Consider the following 14,156-nt stretch of genomic DNA (forward strand, 5'->3'; position numbering starts at 1 on the left):
AAAGGCCTTTTGCTTATGTGGATTATAGCTATCAATAATCACTGTAATATAAATTCAATCTGATAAATTTCTAAACTTTAATTTTTAAAATAATACAAATCACGTTAACATAATTATTTTTATTTTAAAAAACTATTTTCCAAAACAAAAAGAAAAGTACAAGAGTAGCAGTGTTTTACATTTTCACAAATCTTTTTTATGTGGCTTTATGGAAGACACTGGCTTCTCCAGGCACTTACATTCAAACTGCTGTAATATCCCACATCACGTAGGCCTTTAGAAAACTCCCCACAGTGAGACAGAAGCACTAGATATGAAACAATCTTTTTAAAAACATTTTAATTATCCCTTCAAGTCCCGTACTCCCTGCAGTGCATAAGGGTAGTTTTGCCTCAGAAAGAAATGGCACTTCTGCCAGGACGCTGGTGGCTAGGTCTGGAAGATTACGTAGAAATTAAATTCAAGACGTGCGCTTTCCAAACCTAAAGTGGTGGCGCGCGCCTGTAATCCCAGCACTTGGGAGGCTGAGGCAGGAGGATCGCCAAGAGTTCAAGGTCATCCTGAACTACACAGAGGGACTGTGTCTTAAAAAAAGAGAAATAAGTGCGTTTTCCAGGTTAGAAACGGCAAGCGCCAAACGTCCAGACCACTGAGTCTGATGAGTGGGTAGAGTCGAGAGGCTGCCAAGTTAAACAAACGAAAAAAATACAAACCAACTAACAAAAACCGACCTGGGCCGCTTGCGCACGCGCCCGCCCGTCGATCCAAAGGGCGCTCTACACTCGGCCTGACGTTCGATCAGATCGACGATCGTTAAATCGGTTCTGGCTGTGGGAGCTAATCTCATTCTCGCGATGCTTCAGGATTGAGGCTGGAATAGGGACCGGTCGTCTGGGGAGGAAGAGGAGGGCCGTGAGGCGTCGGCACGCAGCGTCCCCAGAAGGCTGTGCGCTCCCTTGCTTCCTCCGGGTCTTCTGTGTGAGCGCGTGAATCGCTGTCTGCCTCTTAGACATGGCTCTTCACGTCCCCAAGGCCCCGGGCTTTGCCCAGATGCTCAAGGAGGGAGCGAAAGTAAGGGATGGAACGAGAGGGCGAGGCGGGAAGGCCGCGATGGGGTTGCAGCGGCCGGCGCGAAGGAAAATGGGCTCCTGACGGGCCGGTCGTGCCCCCTGGCAAGCGGGCGGTGGAAGAGAAAATTCCAGAAAGCGAGTCGCGCTCGGCCGCCGCCCGCGGGCACTCGGGACTGCCCCGACTCGGGGTGGCCGAGAGGAACGGAGGGGCGCGCTGAGGGGCGAGGCTGCCGGATTCGCCTTCCGCGCTTCCAGCAGGGCAAGCGAGAGGCTGCTCAGGTGTCTCCCTGCCCATCCGTAAAGCTCTCACCCTTCAAGGGAGTTGTGAGAGTGAAGTTGGATAACGTAGATGGAATTGCTGCGGGGGCCGTGAAGCGTACTGGCACGCACTTCACGGGCTGTATCCTGCGAAGGGACTAGAAGCGGACCATCTCGGGAGAGGAGGCCGTAGGTCGTTCTTGGTTGCTTGCTTGTAAAGGAAAAGTAGGCGCCCCATGTAATGTTCAGAAGCAGTGCTTTGATTTAGGGCAGACCAAGCTTAACGTTAGCTAGCTTGTCCTAAAGTTACCTTCACTCGGTTTTTTTTTTTTTTAATTGAGGTGATCTAAAAGACATTCCGAGTGCCTGTATCTGACTTACCGTAACCCACCGTGTAGCTCACAGGATAAATGACATCCTAGCTCAAATAAAATTAGTCTTAGGATCTGGAATATAATTTTAGGAGCATAATTTTTATGATGTACATACTGAGAAATTTGTCTTTCGCGCTAATAACGGTGTTCCTTTTTGTCTCCCAAATTTCCTATGCTTAATTGAGAAGATTAGGGTGGTTGAATTTAAGGTTTCATGGGAGATGAAGGGAGCTTTAATAGTTAGGAGTTGGCCTTTTCCTTGTAGGATGCACTTTGGAGATAACAGGTATACTAAATAAATGTCAGTGTTTAATATAAATGTTGGTGACGCTTTGAAAATGATGCAAGCTCCTCAGAAGAATATTCAAGCTGAAGTAGCAAAACATTATTTGTCATTTAAAATCTGATAGTTTTCTACTGCACGTTGAGATATTTAATTCAATAAATAGGTACTTGGGGGAATTGTAGTCAAAGAGAAAAATCCCAGCTCTCCTAGAGTTTATATTCTAGGAAGGGAAAATAAACTATCAAGTAAACAAAAGGTAGAATTTGAGTAACAGTAAACATAATACTATAGTAGGAAACGGCAGGAACATTACTACCTACCCCACCACCACCACAAAAGTGTTAGGAATAGAGAAGGGAAATAAAATATTCTGGGACGAACTCTTGAGTGCTGAAAGATTGACGACTCAGCCACATTTAGAGGGAAATGCTACAAGCTGGAGGACCAACTAGTGCAAAAACTCTTAGCATGTAATAAATTTGGCCTGTTTAAAAATAACAAAGTAGGAAAGGTACAGGGTTACAGCTTGCAAAGGGAAGGCAAGAATGGTAAGAAGTCAGAATTAAGATGTATTGTGTGTATGTACCAACTCTCCGAGATGAATGTAATCACTACTGCAAACGTGTAGTAATAAAAATTTTTTAAATGGTGAAAAGTCAATTTATAAGCTATAATAAGGCAAAGACTAGAGCGTTTTAAGGCTTGTATTCATTAAGAAGGATTTACATTTTGATGTAAAAGAGATGGAAAACCGTTAAAGGGGTGTAATGGGATCTGTTGTCAGATGGCTGGCGGTTCCTCAGTGCAAGGTTGTGAGGGGCAAAGCTAAGACAAGAGCTTAGACTTAAGTGTTACTGTTGGAATCCTACCCTTGTTGCTGAAGCTGCTTATAAAGCAGTAGTTATTCTTACTTGGTTCATAGTTTCTTCTATAATATAAAAGCCCAAGCCTTATATTCTAAAGCAATAAAACTTTATTCGGTGATGGAAATACTGTTAGTTCTGTGCAGCACAACTGCTAACTGTCTATAGCTATTCAGCTGTGGCTGGTACACTTGAGGAACTGAATTTTAGGTTTTAATTACTTTAAATGGCCAAATGGGCTAGTGGCTGCAGTACTGGGCATTAAAGATGTAGAAAAATGTTCACTTGAAGATTAAGCTCTTGAAGCCTATCTGAAGACCCAGGTAAATCCAAACTCTTTAAGTCTAATGTAAAATGAGAAATTTAATAGATGTAATCATTTCCATTTTTCAAACTACACATTGGAATTATATTGCAATTCAAAAGAGCACTCAACAGTTGTATACTTTAATCCCTAAACATTTCAGGGGTATATACTTTGGTTTAAATGAGAATTCCCAACAAACATGCAATGCTGGCTTTTCAAAGCTCAGGTGCTAGTACAGTAAGAGAAATACTTATCACATTTCAGCTTTTAATTAGAAAACATTAATAAACCCTGCAAAGGTATTTTACCTGAAATGCCTCATTTGCGTTCATCAGACCTAGCACTTACTATATACTGCACTAAAAATATATGTGCCTTGTGATTTGATGTGTAAGTTGGTCTGTGATCTCTAAGAAGGTCATGCTTTATTTATACAACTAGTGAGGAAATTATATATCATTTATGAGTATCAAGTATCATGTTTGACATACATAAATTTTATGTGATTGTCTCAACAGTACTGTGAGATAGGTGCGATTATTACTGCCTTGTTCTACATAGGAAAAAAAAATTGCCCAAGGTAATCTGGTAATTAGCCAGAAAGCTAAGATTTGTAACCAGACTCAGCACATGTGCCAAATACTTATGTGCTGTTGCCTGTTTATTAGAAGTAAGATAAAAGTATCTGATGTTTGAAGATTGTTGTTTCATTGTCCTAAGAAGTTTTATTTTACAGCATTTTTCAGGATTAGAAGAGGCTGTGTATAGAAATATACAAGCTTGCAAGGAACTAGCCCAAACCACTCGTACAGCATATGGACCAAATGGTAATCTACAAATTCATATTTTTAAAAATACAGTAATTGAATTTTATGTAGTAGCTCTTCACATTCTTTTTAAAGAGTACTATATTTACATCTTGGCTTGGAAAGTTATTTCATAGTTCAGTGATACCAGTGTTTCTTATTTTTAATCAACTGCTCATCTCTAGAAAAAGTAGGAGTCAGATGTTAACTTTATCCTGTTGAGAGGATAAAAAAATTACAGCATTTTCACTATTGACATTGTACTTAATACTCATTGTGACAAAGGGTAACCAGTTATTTTATAAAAAGTTATAAGAGCCCAGCATCATGGCACACATCTATATAATCCTAGCACTCTGGGAGATGAGGCAGGAGGATTGCAAGTTCAGGCCCAGCCTGGGCAATTTAATGACTTTGAAAGACCCTATCTCAAAATAAAAAATATATTTAAAAGACTGGGGATATAACTCAGGCCCAGGTTCAATCCCTAGTACCTCAAAAAAGTAACAGGTTGAGAAAATTTTCTGTTGTTCTTTTTCCTTCAAGCACTGATTGAATTTAAGATACAGGTTTATAAAATAAGCAAGAACTATACTTTTAAGTGGATTATTTTGGTGATGTGCATGTTAATATGATATCTAATAATTGAGCACTGGCTACATGGCAAGCATGTTTAAACACCATAGCAATCAGCAAAAATGTAAGATTTTGCCTCTTCTCTGTACATTGTAGATTAGAAAGAAAAATAGACACACATGTAGTCAGAAAATGTGAGGCTATGAGATAAATCTGAAGAATAGATAGTATTGAATTTTTATAACACTTTAAAAAATAACAAATTTATACTTCTTTACTAAATTTTCCTGGATATTTGGAGAAGGAATTGAGTAATAATGGTTTTCGTGTTTTATTTTTAAGGAATGAACAAAATGGTTATCAACCACCTGGAGAAGTTGTTTGTGACAAATGATGCAGCAACTATTTTAAGAGAGCTAGAAGTAAGTTATTTTCAAAGCAACCAAAAAAATTAAGTGTATTTTAATCTAGGAATCTATTTCAAATGTGATAATAAGAAACCTTTTTACACCTTGAAAATTCATTATGCAGATTTGTAGACTTATATTTAACATTTCAGCAGCTCAGATTTTTAAAATCTCAAGTTATTTGCTTATGGAGGGATTGATTATGATAAAGTATAATTGCTAATAATATCAAATTGTCTCATTTTGTAGAGTGACACAAGTGAATGATCCCGTAATGCATTAACAAGTACTAATGAGTTGTTGAAATTCTGCTGTCTTCTCCAGTTTTGTCATTGTGGAGACTGTAGATACTGCCTGCAGAGTTATGGAGGGGAGGCACCAAAGCGCCTACAGACATTTCTCATATTAATGCCCTGTAATCAAAGGTTATGTTCACCAGATCATTTTCCTGATGCTTAGCCCTCAATGATGCTAGAACTTAACCTTGTATTTTAGATAAAAGTACAGATAAAGTAACATCTCTCCAACATCTTAAATAACAGTATATTCTCAAGGATATGTTTAACTCCACAAGATATTGTGGAGAAACTTGTCATGGTGAATGTTAATGTCATACATGGTAATGTTCTCAGGAGGTACTAGAGTAGAATGGGGATGGTATCAGAAAAACCGTATTGTTGACTTTTTACAGGTTTTTTTTGTCAGTTACTCCTTGCTTATTTCTATAAAAGCATTTAAAATTAACTCCTAAGAATAAAGTTATATAAAATTTGATACTTGTAAAGAAAAAATTTATACTCCCCTTTTTTAAATACTAGTTATAACCCTTATAAGAACACACAATAAAATTGATAACTGCAGCTCTTAACTAAGCTAAGTGGTGTCTATTTTAGTTCCTCTGAAGACTTCTTTCAAATGTCCAGCTTTAGCAGCTGGAATCACTTTATGTTTAATACAGGTAACGCATAATGATATGCAGAACCTTGTGGAGCTGTGTGTAATGGATCGATAACTAGCCATCACAAGAAAGTGTGCTTTGTAGTTTTAGCGGTGCATTTGGGCTGACAGGCCTGGAGGGATTTGAATTTTCTTCTTGTGATCAGTCTAATAAGTTTATAATTGTGATCAAATGGAGTTAACCTGGCCTGCGTAAGGAAATTAGAGTTTATTAATTTAATATAAGGAGACAATGATTTTATGTTGCTTTAAGGGTCAAATGTTTTCACTTGGTATTTCCTTTTATACCAGGTACAGCATCCTGCTGCAAAAATGATTGTAATGGCCTCTCATATGCAAGAGCAAGAGGTTGGAGATGGCACAAACTTTGTTCTGGTCTTTGCTGGAGCTCTTCTGGAATTGGCTGAAGAACTTCTGAGGATTGGCCTGTCAGTTTCAGAGGCAGGTGTTTACTTTATAATTTACTCCCATTTAATTTTTGTCTACATATATGCTACTGCTTTAAACATGGAATTATTATCAAAGGAGTAGAGTAGCTCACATTACTGAGCAGTTTACTCTGTGCCAGGCATTGTAGTACCTGTGTTTCACTGCTATACTGTACTGTAGTACCTGTGTTTCACCACTGTACTACCTTTGTAGTATCTCATTTTAACCTCTTGAAGAATCGTATAAGTGAGGCCTCCTAAATCTTGTTTTATTTTAAATGAGGACAGTAGGAGTTAAGTTAGAAAAACCTTGTCCAAAATCCTGTCACTAGTAATTGGTAGAGTCTTGGGATTCAAATGTTGATTGTCATCTGAGCCTACACTCATAATTAGTAGGCTCTGCTGTACTTGTTATTTTTGTCATTAAATAATGAAAATAAATGCTGTGTTCATTGGATTACCAGGAATGCTTTGTCATCTCAAAATCGTGTCTGTTAAAGAAATATTTTTTCTTTACATTTTAGGTTATAGAAGGTTATGAAATAGCCTGCAGAAAAGCTCATGAAATTCTTCCTGATTTAGTATGTTGTTCTGCAAAAAACCTTCGCAATGTAGAGGAAGTGTCGTCTCTACTTCGTACCTCCTTAATGAGTAAACAATATGGTAATGAAGTATTTCTAGCCAAGCTTATTGCTCAGGCATGTGGTAAGCAAATATCAGTAAATGAAGATATCCAAAATAAAGATTTTTAACATAAGTAAGATATTTTCTTCTTATTTTTGATATGTCTCTTCTTAACAGTATCTATTTTTCCTGACTCCGGCCATTTTAATGTTGATAACATCAGAGTTTGTAAAATTCTGGTAAGTTCAGACAGTGCATTAACATCATCTAAATTGCTCTAAGTCTAAATCATCCCTTGTGTTTTAGACATTATTTTTATGTGTTTTATATAGGAGAGCGTAGTTAGGGTGGTTTTGTCCATTGGCATCCTGATGTTGGTGTAGATGGATTTACCCCATAGCAGTATGTGTTCTATTTGTACGTGTGCCGTTTATTTTCTCTGTACATGTACTGCCCACCTTCCCCATTAAATTGCAAGTACTATATTGACAGCTATTCCTGGTATATTGGTACCAAGTACATACTGTACTTTGTGAATGGGTGAAAAAGTGCCTCTAAGCAGTCATTATCTATGTTTGTTCTTCCCAGTACAGTGAAGGGCTTCCCCTCCATGAAAGTAGCTCATTCCCACAGTGATTCCTGCCTTGAGCAAAATGGTTTGTTTTATACCTACCAGTTTATCCTGTGTCCCTAGATCTCTGTGTTGATGTTTTACATTTTGTGTACAGAATTAACAACTTAGCTCTAATGGTTGTTTTCTGTTCAACCGTTAGGGCTCTGGTATCTTTTCCTCTTCAGTATTGCACGGCATGGTTTTTAAGAAAGAAACTGAAGGTGATGTAACATCTGTCAAAGATGCAAAAATTGCAGTGTATTCATGTCCTTTTGATGGCATGATAACAGAAACTAAGGTACGTAGACCTCAGACCTTAAAATATTGGAGCTGATCTTTTAGTTTAGTTTTGAGGTAGAGTTTGCTCTGAAAGCAGTATTTCATCATGGTTGAAAACTAGGATTGTGTATGTTTTTAAACCAGATTTGTATTTAAATATCTAAGTCAACTAGTATATAGTAAATTTGAGACATTAGATCATAGCAGTATTGCTTATATTGTACAATACAGCCCCTTAACATTTCAGGAAGTAAAAAAAATAGCACTTTGTGTGCTCTTCACAAAAATGCGTTTTTAAAATATTGGCATTCTGTAGCATCCTGAAACCAAAAATAATGATAATGTAATTTGAAAATGATGTCATTTTTTAAAAACCTTATGTTTCTAGTCAGCAGTGGCTGGCTTCATCCTCCATCCTCTTACCTTCCTTCTGCCCCCCCCCCCGTTTTTTTTTGAGATAGGGTCTCAAACTTTTCAATTCTCTTCACTTTAGCCTCCCAAGTAGCTGGGACTGCAGGTGCACACCACCAACACCGTAGCATTCTTGAAATCCAGGTTTTTGGTTTTAAAGGTTTCTGCAAAATTGGGAGGGGGGATGGTTATTTAGTCCCCATTTTAGGAAGAGTTTGAGAACCACAGCATTGCTGTTTTGGTGATACTAGTTGATCTTTATAAAAGACAAATATGAGGATACCTGTCCTACATATCTAAAATAACAGTATTTCCCCATATTTTCTACCACGTCCCTGTCAGAGCAAATGCATCTGTTTTAAGATGAGAGGAGCTAGGAGCAAACTAAGTGTCTTAATTTTATAAATTTTGTATTGTGCTTCATCATACATACTTTTATGTTTTCTCCAAAATCCATAAATTGTTTCTTTCGCTAAAATGTTATCCTATGATTTTGAACAACAAAGTACTGAAGTGTTGTTTAAAGATTGTGCTTGCCTGTTTTGCCAGGGAACAGTATTGATAAAGACCGCAGAAGAATTGATGAATTTTAGTAAAGGAGAAGAAAATCTCGTGGACGCACATGTCAGAGCTATTGCTGATACTGGTGCAAATGTCGTAGTAATAGGTGGCAAAGTGGCCGACATGGCTCTTCATTATGTAAACAAATACAATATCATGCTGGTGAGGTAAGAGCTGCATTCTATTAACTGATACTATAAATGTCTGTTTAGTAGTAAAACATTAAAATTCAGCAAACTGAAGACATCTCAAGGAGAAAGGACAAGTAGTCAAATAGTTTTAAAAAACCAAAAAACTTGTCTGTGGAGATAGAAAATAACTTTTTCTCTCCCTCTGGTTGTTTGATTTTTTTTTTTTTTTTTTTTTTTTTGTACCGGAGATCAAAGTCAGAACCTTGCACTTGTGAGGCAGATGCAGCGCCAGAGCTAAATCCCTGGCTGTCTCTGGTTTTTTGGAATAAGGTCTTGCTTTGTAGTTCAGGCTGGCCTTAAACTTGTGGTGACCCTCCTTCCTTAGTCTCCCAAGCGCTGGGATTATAGGCATGCACCAACATGCCCAGCTTATAACTCTTACTTTTAAGCTGAGAACTGAAGGAACCAATCATTATATATTGTCGGAAGAGGCACAGGGTATATCTTTCCAGGCAGAATGAACAGCTTATAAGCTCGTGTATTGCCTGTTATCCAGAGTGTAGAGTCAGCAAGATGTCTTTTAATCTGTGACACATTTATAGGGTATGTTAGACAACTGACTTTCCTATCCATTTTCATCTACCACCTTTCTTAGTACCCAGTCAAATCTGCAGAGTAAATCACTGTACTCTTCCTCAAAAATTGTATGATTGCACAAAATAAAGCAGTTTTCAGTATATGCACTATTTCCTTGGTGTTTTGGAACTATAAACCCTGATATCCTAAAGTAACTTTACCTCTCCCAGTTAATAGAAACATGGTGTACTACAGATTTAAGATGGCATTGCTGGCTGGGCTCATTCTCAGCATAAAGAATTGGCTTTTTGGGGCCGAGGATTTAGCTCAGTGGTTCCGCAGCCTGCCTTGCAAGTGCAAGGACCCGAGTTCGATCCCCAGTACCAAAAAAAAAAATTGGCTTTTTGGTGTAAGAACCCAGTACAATTCAGATGTGTTCTGAGCTTGAATCCAGAGTCAAGAACATTACTTGGGGCTGGTGTATAGTTTCTTATGTAATCCCTGTACTGTATATGCTTATGTATATGGTAGAATTAAAACTTTATTAAAATCTTTGTTCTTCCTGAAAGGCTTAACTCAAAATGGGATCTCAGAAGACTATGTAAAACAGTTGGTGCTACAGCTCTTCCTAGATTGGTATGTATTCTGGACAACATTAAAAGATAGTTGAACCTATTTACATTTTTATTACCACAGTTAACTCTCTTACAGACTCCTCCTGTCCTTGAAGAAATGGGACACTGTGACAGCGTTTACCTCTCAGAAGTTGGAGACACACAGGTGGTGGTTTTTAAGCATGGTATGTAGTCATGGAAAGATGGGCTAGTAGGAGTGTGAGGTGTTTATTTTCTTTTATCTAATCCCCAGTTGTATTTATATGTGACAGAAAAAGAAGATGGTGCCATTTCTACTATAGTACTTCGAGGCTCTACTGACAATCTGATGGATGATATCGAAAGGGCAGTAGATGATGGTGTTAACACTTTCAAAGTTCTCACAAGGGTCAGTATTAGCAGTAATCTTCAGTAAATTGGTTTTTAAAAACACAATTGACAGACGTATGAACATTATGAGAACTTCAAAATGGATTTAAAGCAAAGCACATTTTTCATGTGAGACTTTTGTGTCAATTCCTAATAAATATGAGTCTCCAGAAATGATTTTTAAAATTGTTTTCAAGGAACAGTTGTTTTTATTATAATGTGCTACCTTCAGCACTGTTCTTGGTGCTATGTGTGGTAATGCAGGTAAGAGGTGGTTCTGGTCCTGTTCTCTATTTTCGGTCTGTCCTTTTTATATACCAGACACTGTCTTCATTTTTTTTTTTCTAGTTTGAAATTAGATTTCATTATTAACACTGCCTGATTCAAAAATGCTAGTCTGGTGGAGTACTGGAATCTGATTAGAAAAGTGCCTTTTGATGACTGATTTTCCCTCCTTTTGGGACCACTTACAGGATAAACGTCTTGTACCTGGAGGTGGAGCAACAGAAATTGAATTGGCCAAACAGATCACATCGTATGGAGAGGTATAGATTTTGCTATTATAAATTGATTTTCTTTCTGCTGTTGAATAAAGTGCAATAATAAACACATTTCTTTTTAGACCTGTCCTGGACTTGAACAGTATGCTATTAAGAAGTTTGCTGAGGCTTTTGAAGCTATCCCACGGGCACTGGCAGAGAACTCTGGAGTTAAGGCCAATGAAGTAATCTCTAAGCTTTATGCAGTACATCAAGAAGGAAACAAAAATGTTGGATTAGATATTGAGGTACACTGATATTTAATTGCTTTATTTTGTGAATGCAGAACTTAAAAATAGCAGTATGTGTAAAAGGAAAACCAGGAAAAGTGATCTGACTTGTGAACAAATGGTTTTCTTAAAATTAGTTTTTACTTAATATAGTAAGAGAAAATTTTTTTGTTTTGATAACCTTTTATGGTATGTATAGGGTAATAGTACTTAATGCTTATTTGTCTAATACTGTTTAAGAAGCCATTCGGGTTTTTGCTGTTGAGTACAAATATTTTCACATAAAAGAATTTAAGATGAAAGGTGGAAATGATTTTGTGTTGCCAGGCTGAAGTTCCTGCAGTAAAGGACATGTTGGAAGCTGGTGTTCTAGATACTTACCTGGGAAAATACTGGGCTATCAAATTGGCTACTAATGCTGCAGTCACTGTGCTTAGAGTTGATCAGGTAAGCAAAAAGCAAAATTTTGATCTTTGAACATGCTAATTTTAGGGCTGGGGATTTAACTCAGTGGTGCCACCGCCTGCCTCGGAAGCGTAGGGTTCTGAGTTGAAGCCCTGGTACCAAAAAAGAAAATGCTAAATTTAGTGTAGCTCGGTAGTGTATTTTTACAGAACTAGAATAGCATATTTATGACTGCATTTAAGGAAGTGCTTCTTTTCCTTCATTTTAGAGATGTTACAATATCCCCCAAAATGTAGATTCCATTTTCAAACTTTTTAGCCATAGAACCCCTTTGTATAATCATCTTGGTGATAAGTTAAATATGTGATATTAAGAGGGACTATGAAGAGAAAAAAATAAGGATGCAATATGGAAGGGTCATAAAGCCCTGAAGTAGATACAGATCCCAACTTGAAGGAACATGATGTGATGAGAGAACATGGGTATTTCAAGTTTTTCCTAGTATGACAACAAACAAACTGTACCTTGAGGTACTAAAAAGACCTAAAAGTTTGGAATATCACATTATTTCTTAGGGGTTCTTTTTTGGGTTGGTTTGGGTTTTTTGAGTTACTGTGTTAGAATCTATTTCAAATTTCTGAATTTTAAACTTGTAAACTGGCAGGGGAGCTTGCTAGTAGTGTGTGCTTTATGCACTATGTATAAAGATGTATTAAAGAATGTGACTACGTTAACCAGCTTATATTAGTATAATGAACAGTCTTATAAAAAGCTAGCTGTGGGGCCAGGGATTTAGCTCAGTGGTTCCAGCGCCTGCCTTGCAAGCACAAGGTCCCAAGTTTGATCCCCAGTACCAAAAAAAAAAAAAGCCAGCTGTAACTTGTTGTTTGTTTTGTTTTTTTGGTACCGGGGATTGAACTCGGGTCCTTGTGCTTGCGCACCAGGCGGCGAAACCACTGAGCTAAATCCCTGGCCCTAGCTGTAACTTCTGGAAAAAGACTTGCAAATCAAGTTTAAACCATTGGTTAGAGTAGTAGACGTATAGTCCTCAATCAAAAACATCTTCACCACCTAAGACCCTGTTAAAAACCAGACTGAACCTGGGCCAGGAATTTAGCTTAGTGGCACCACACCTGCCTTGCAAGCACAAGATCCTGAGTTCAATCCCTGGCACTGAAGAAAAAAAAAAATGAATCAGAAACGGAAGCTCAGCAGTTTTAATAAGCCCCTCTGCACACTGGGCCACCATAACACATCCTAGGCAAAAACTACCACTGAACCATATCCCCTGCCCACTCAGGTTTAGATTTCTTATCAAGGCTTCTGAATAAGGATGGTAGTAGTAAAGATGTTTAGTTTGTCACTTAAAACAGATGCCAGTCATAAATTTGGAAAGCAACAAATATGTTTATTTTAGCTTTAGCCAAATAAAGGCATTTGAGCCCAAAGCTATCTTCATGTTGTTTTGAAACATAAATCTTAAAATGTCAGTATAACTGCACTTGTTAAATATTGGTTTAGCAGATTTTGGATAAACTAGAGAGGTTGTGGTATATATATTACCAGAGAGTGGATTACTTGGATTTTTGTGTATCAACACTTTTCCTGCTATTTGAGTGGTTCTCAAATAACACTAGACAATGTGTTAAACTTTATATATATTTATCAACTACTTTAGATTATAATGGCAAAAGTGGCAGGTGGACCCAAAGCTGCTGAACCACAAGGAAATTGGGATAAAGATGGTTGGCAAGATGAAGCTCATGTATAAATAGCAAATCAGGTGCCATACAGACTGATTTATACCAGTGATGCATGCAGATATTTTCCTAGTCTGCTTGAGTTGTCAAAGTGCATGTCTTGGAATGTCTTTCACTAATCTGTGTGGATTTTGTTGCTGTTTGCCCACAAAAGTAGGAAGCTTTCTCAAGCTGCTGAAGTTTAAAATCTAATCTCCAGGGAGCAACCTAGCAAACTTTGTTACAATGTTTCATATGCAGTATATAAGAAATTGCTTATTTTGAGAGGGTTGCTTGATCTTAAATAAGGCTAACTAAAAAATAATTATCTTCATTGAGAAGGTTGAGTTTATAAGCATACTTCTCTGGTGTTTGTGTTGTTACGCAGATCATCATGGCAAAACCAGCTGGTGGACCCAAGCCTCCAAGTGGGAAGAAAGATTGGGATGATGACCAAAATGATTGACTGGTTTAATTCTTACTGTAGACCTAGCATTTGTAGTAGTACTCTAGGAATTCCTAATGTTTTCTTACTCTCCTTAAATTAAGAGTGTTTCCTTGGCTGAATGATACAATAAACATTGTTACTGCTAAAGCCTCTGTCTGGTAATGTTACTGGATCTAAGTGACCTGTTTGATCTTGTTAATCACTTTCAGTGTGGGATTTAATATAGTGACCTGTTTCCCTTGTGTGTATTGCCTGCCTTCTATTTTTGTAAGTTATTAATACAGC

The 14,156-nt window shown here is 37.6% G+C and overlaps 1 protein-coding gene across 4 annotated transcripts; it reads left to right on the top strand.

The window, feature by feature from the left end:
• The first annotated feature begins 864 nt into the window (after positions 1 to 864).
• Positions 865 to 14,018, top strand: Cct8 (chaperonin containing TCP1 subunit 8). 4 transcript variants are annotated; one of them, XM_087213364.1, is made up of 16 exons: positions 865 to 1,071; positions 3,895 to 3,985; positions 4,883 to 4,962; positions 6,196 to 6,345; positions 6,857 to 7,037; positions 7,134 to 7,195; positions 7,730 to 7,867; positions 8,809 to 8,987; positions 10,097 to 10,163; positions 10,239 to 10,326; positions 10,414 to 10,529; positions 10,984 to 11,055; positions 11,133 to 11,297; positions 11,607 to 11,726; positions 13,363 to 13,467; positions 13,812 to 14,018. In XM_087213364.1, exons 1-15 carry the CDS (start codon positions 1,012 to 1,014, stop codon positions 13,453 to 13,455), a joined length of 1,662 nt encoding a protein of 553 aa, XP_087069490.1. In that variant the 5' UTR covers positions 865 to 1,011; the 3' UTR covers positions 13,456 to 13,467; positions 13,812 to 14,018. The 4 variants fall into 4 exon arrangements, with proteins under 4 accessions (XP_087069490.1, XP_087069491.1, XP_087069495.1 ...); XM_087213369.1 differs by having other exon boundaries at positions 902 to 1,517; XM_087213365.1 differs by lacking the exon at positions 13,363 to 13,467 and having other exon boundaries at positions 866 to 1,071.
• The last annotated feature ends 138 nt before the right edge of the window (positions 14,019 to 14,156 follow it).

This window comes from Heterocephalus glaber, unplaced genomic scaffold (assembly GCF_053883595.1).
Source record: "Heterocephalus glaber isolate CG9 unplaced genomic scaffold, H.glaber_assembly_v1.0 deba00000122, whole genome shotgun sequence".
Classification (NCBI taxonomy): Eukaryota; Metazoa; Chordata; class Mammalia; order Rodentia; family Bathyergidae; genus Heterocephalus; species Heterocephalus glaber.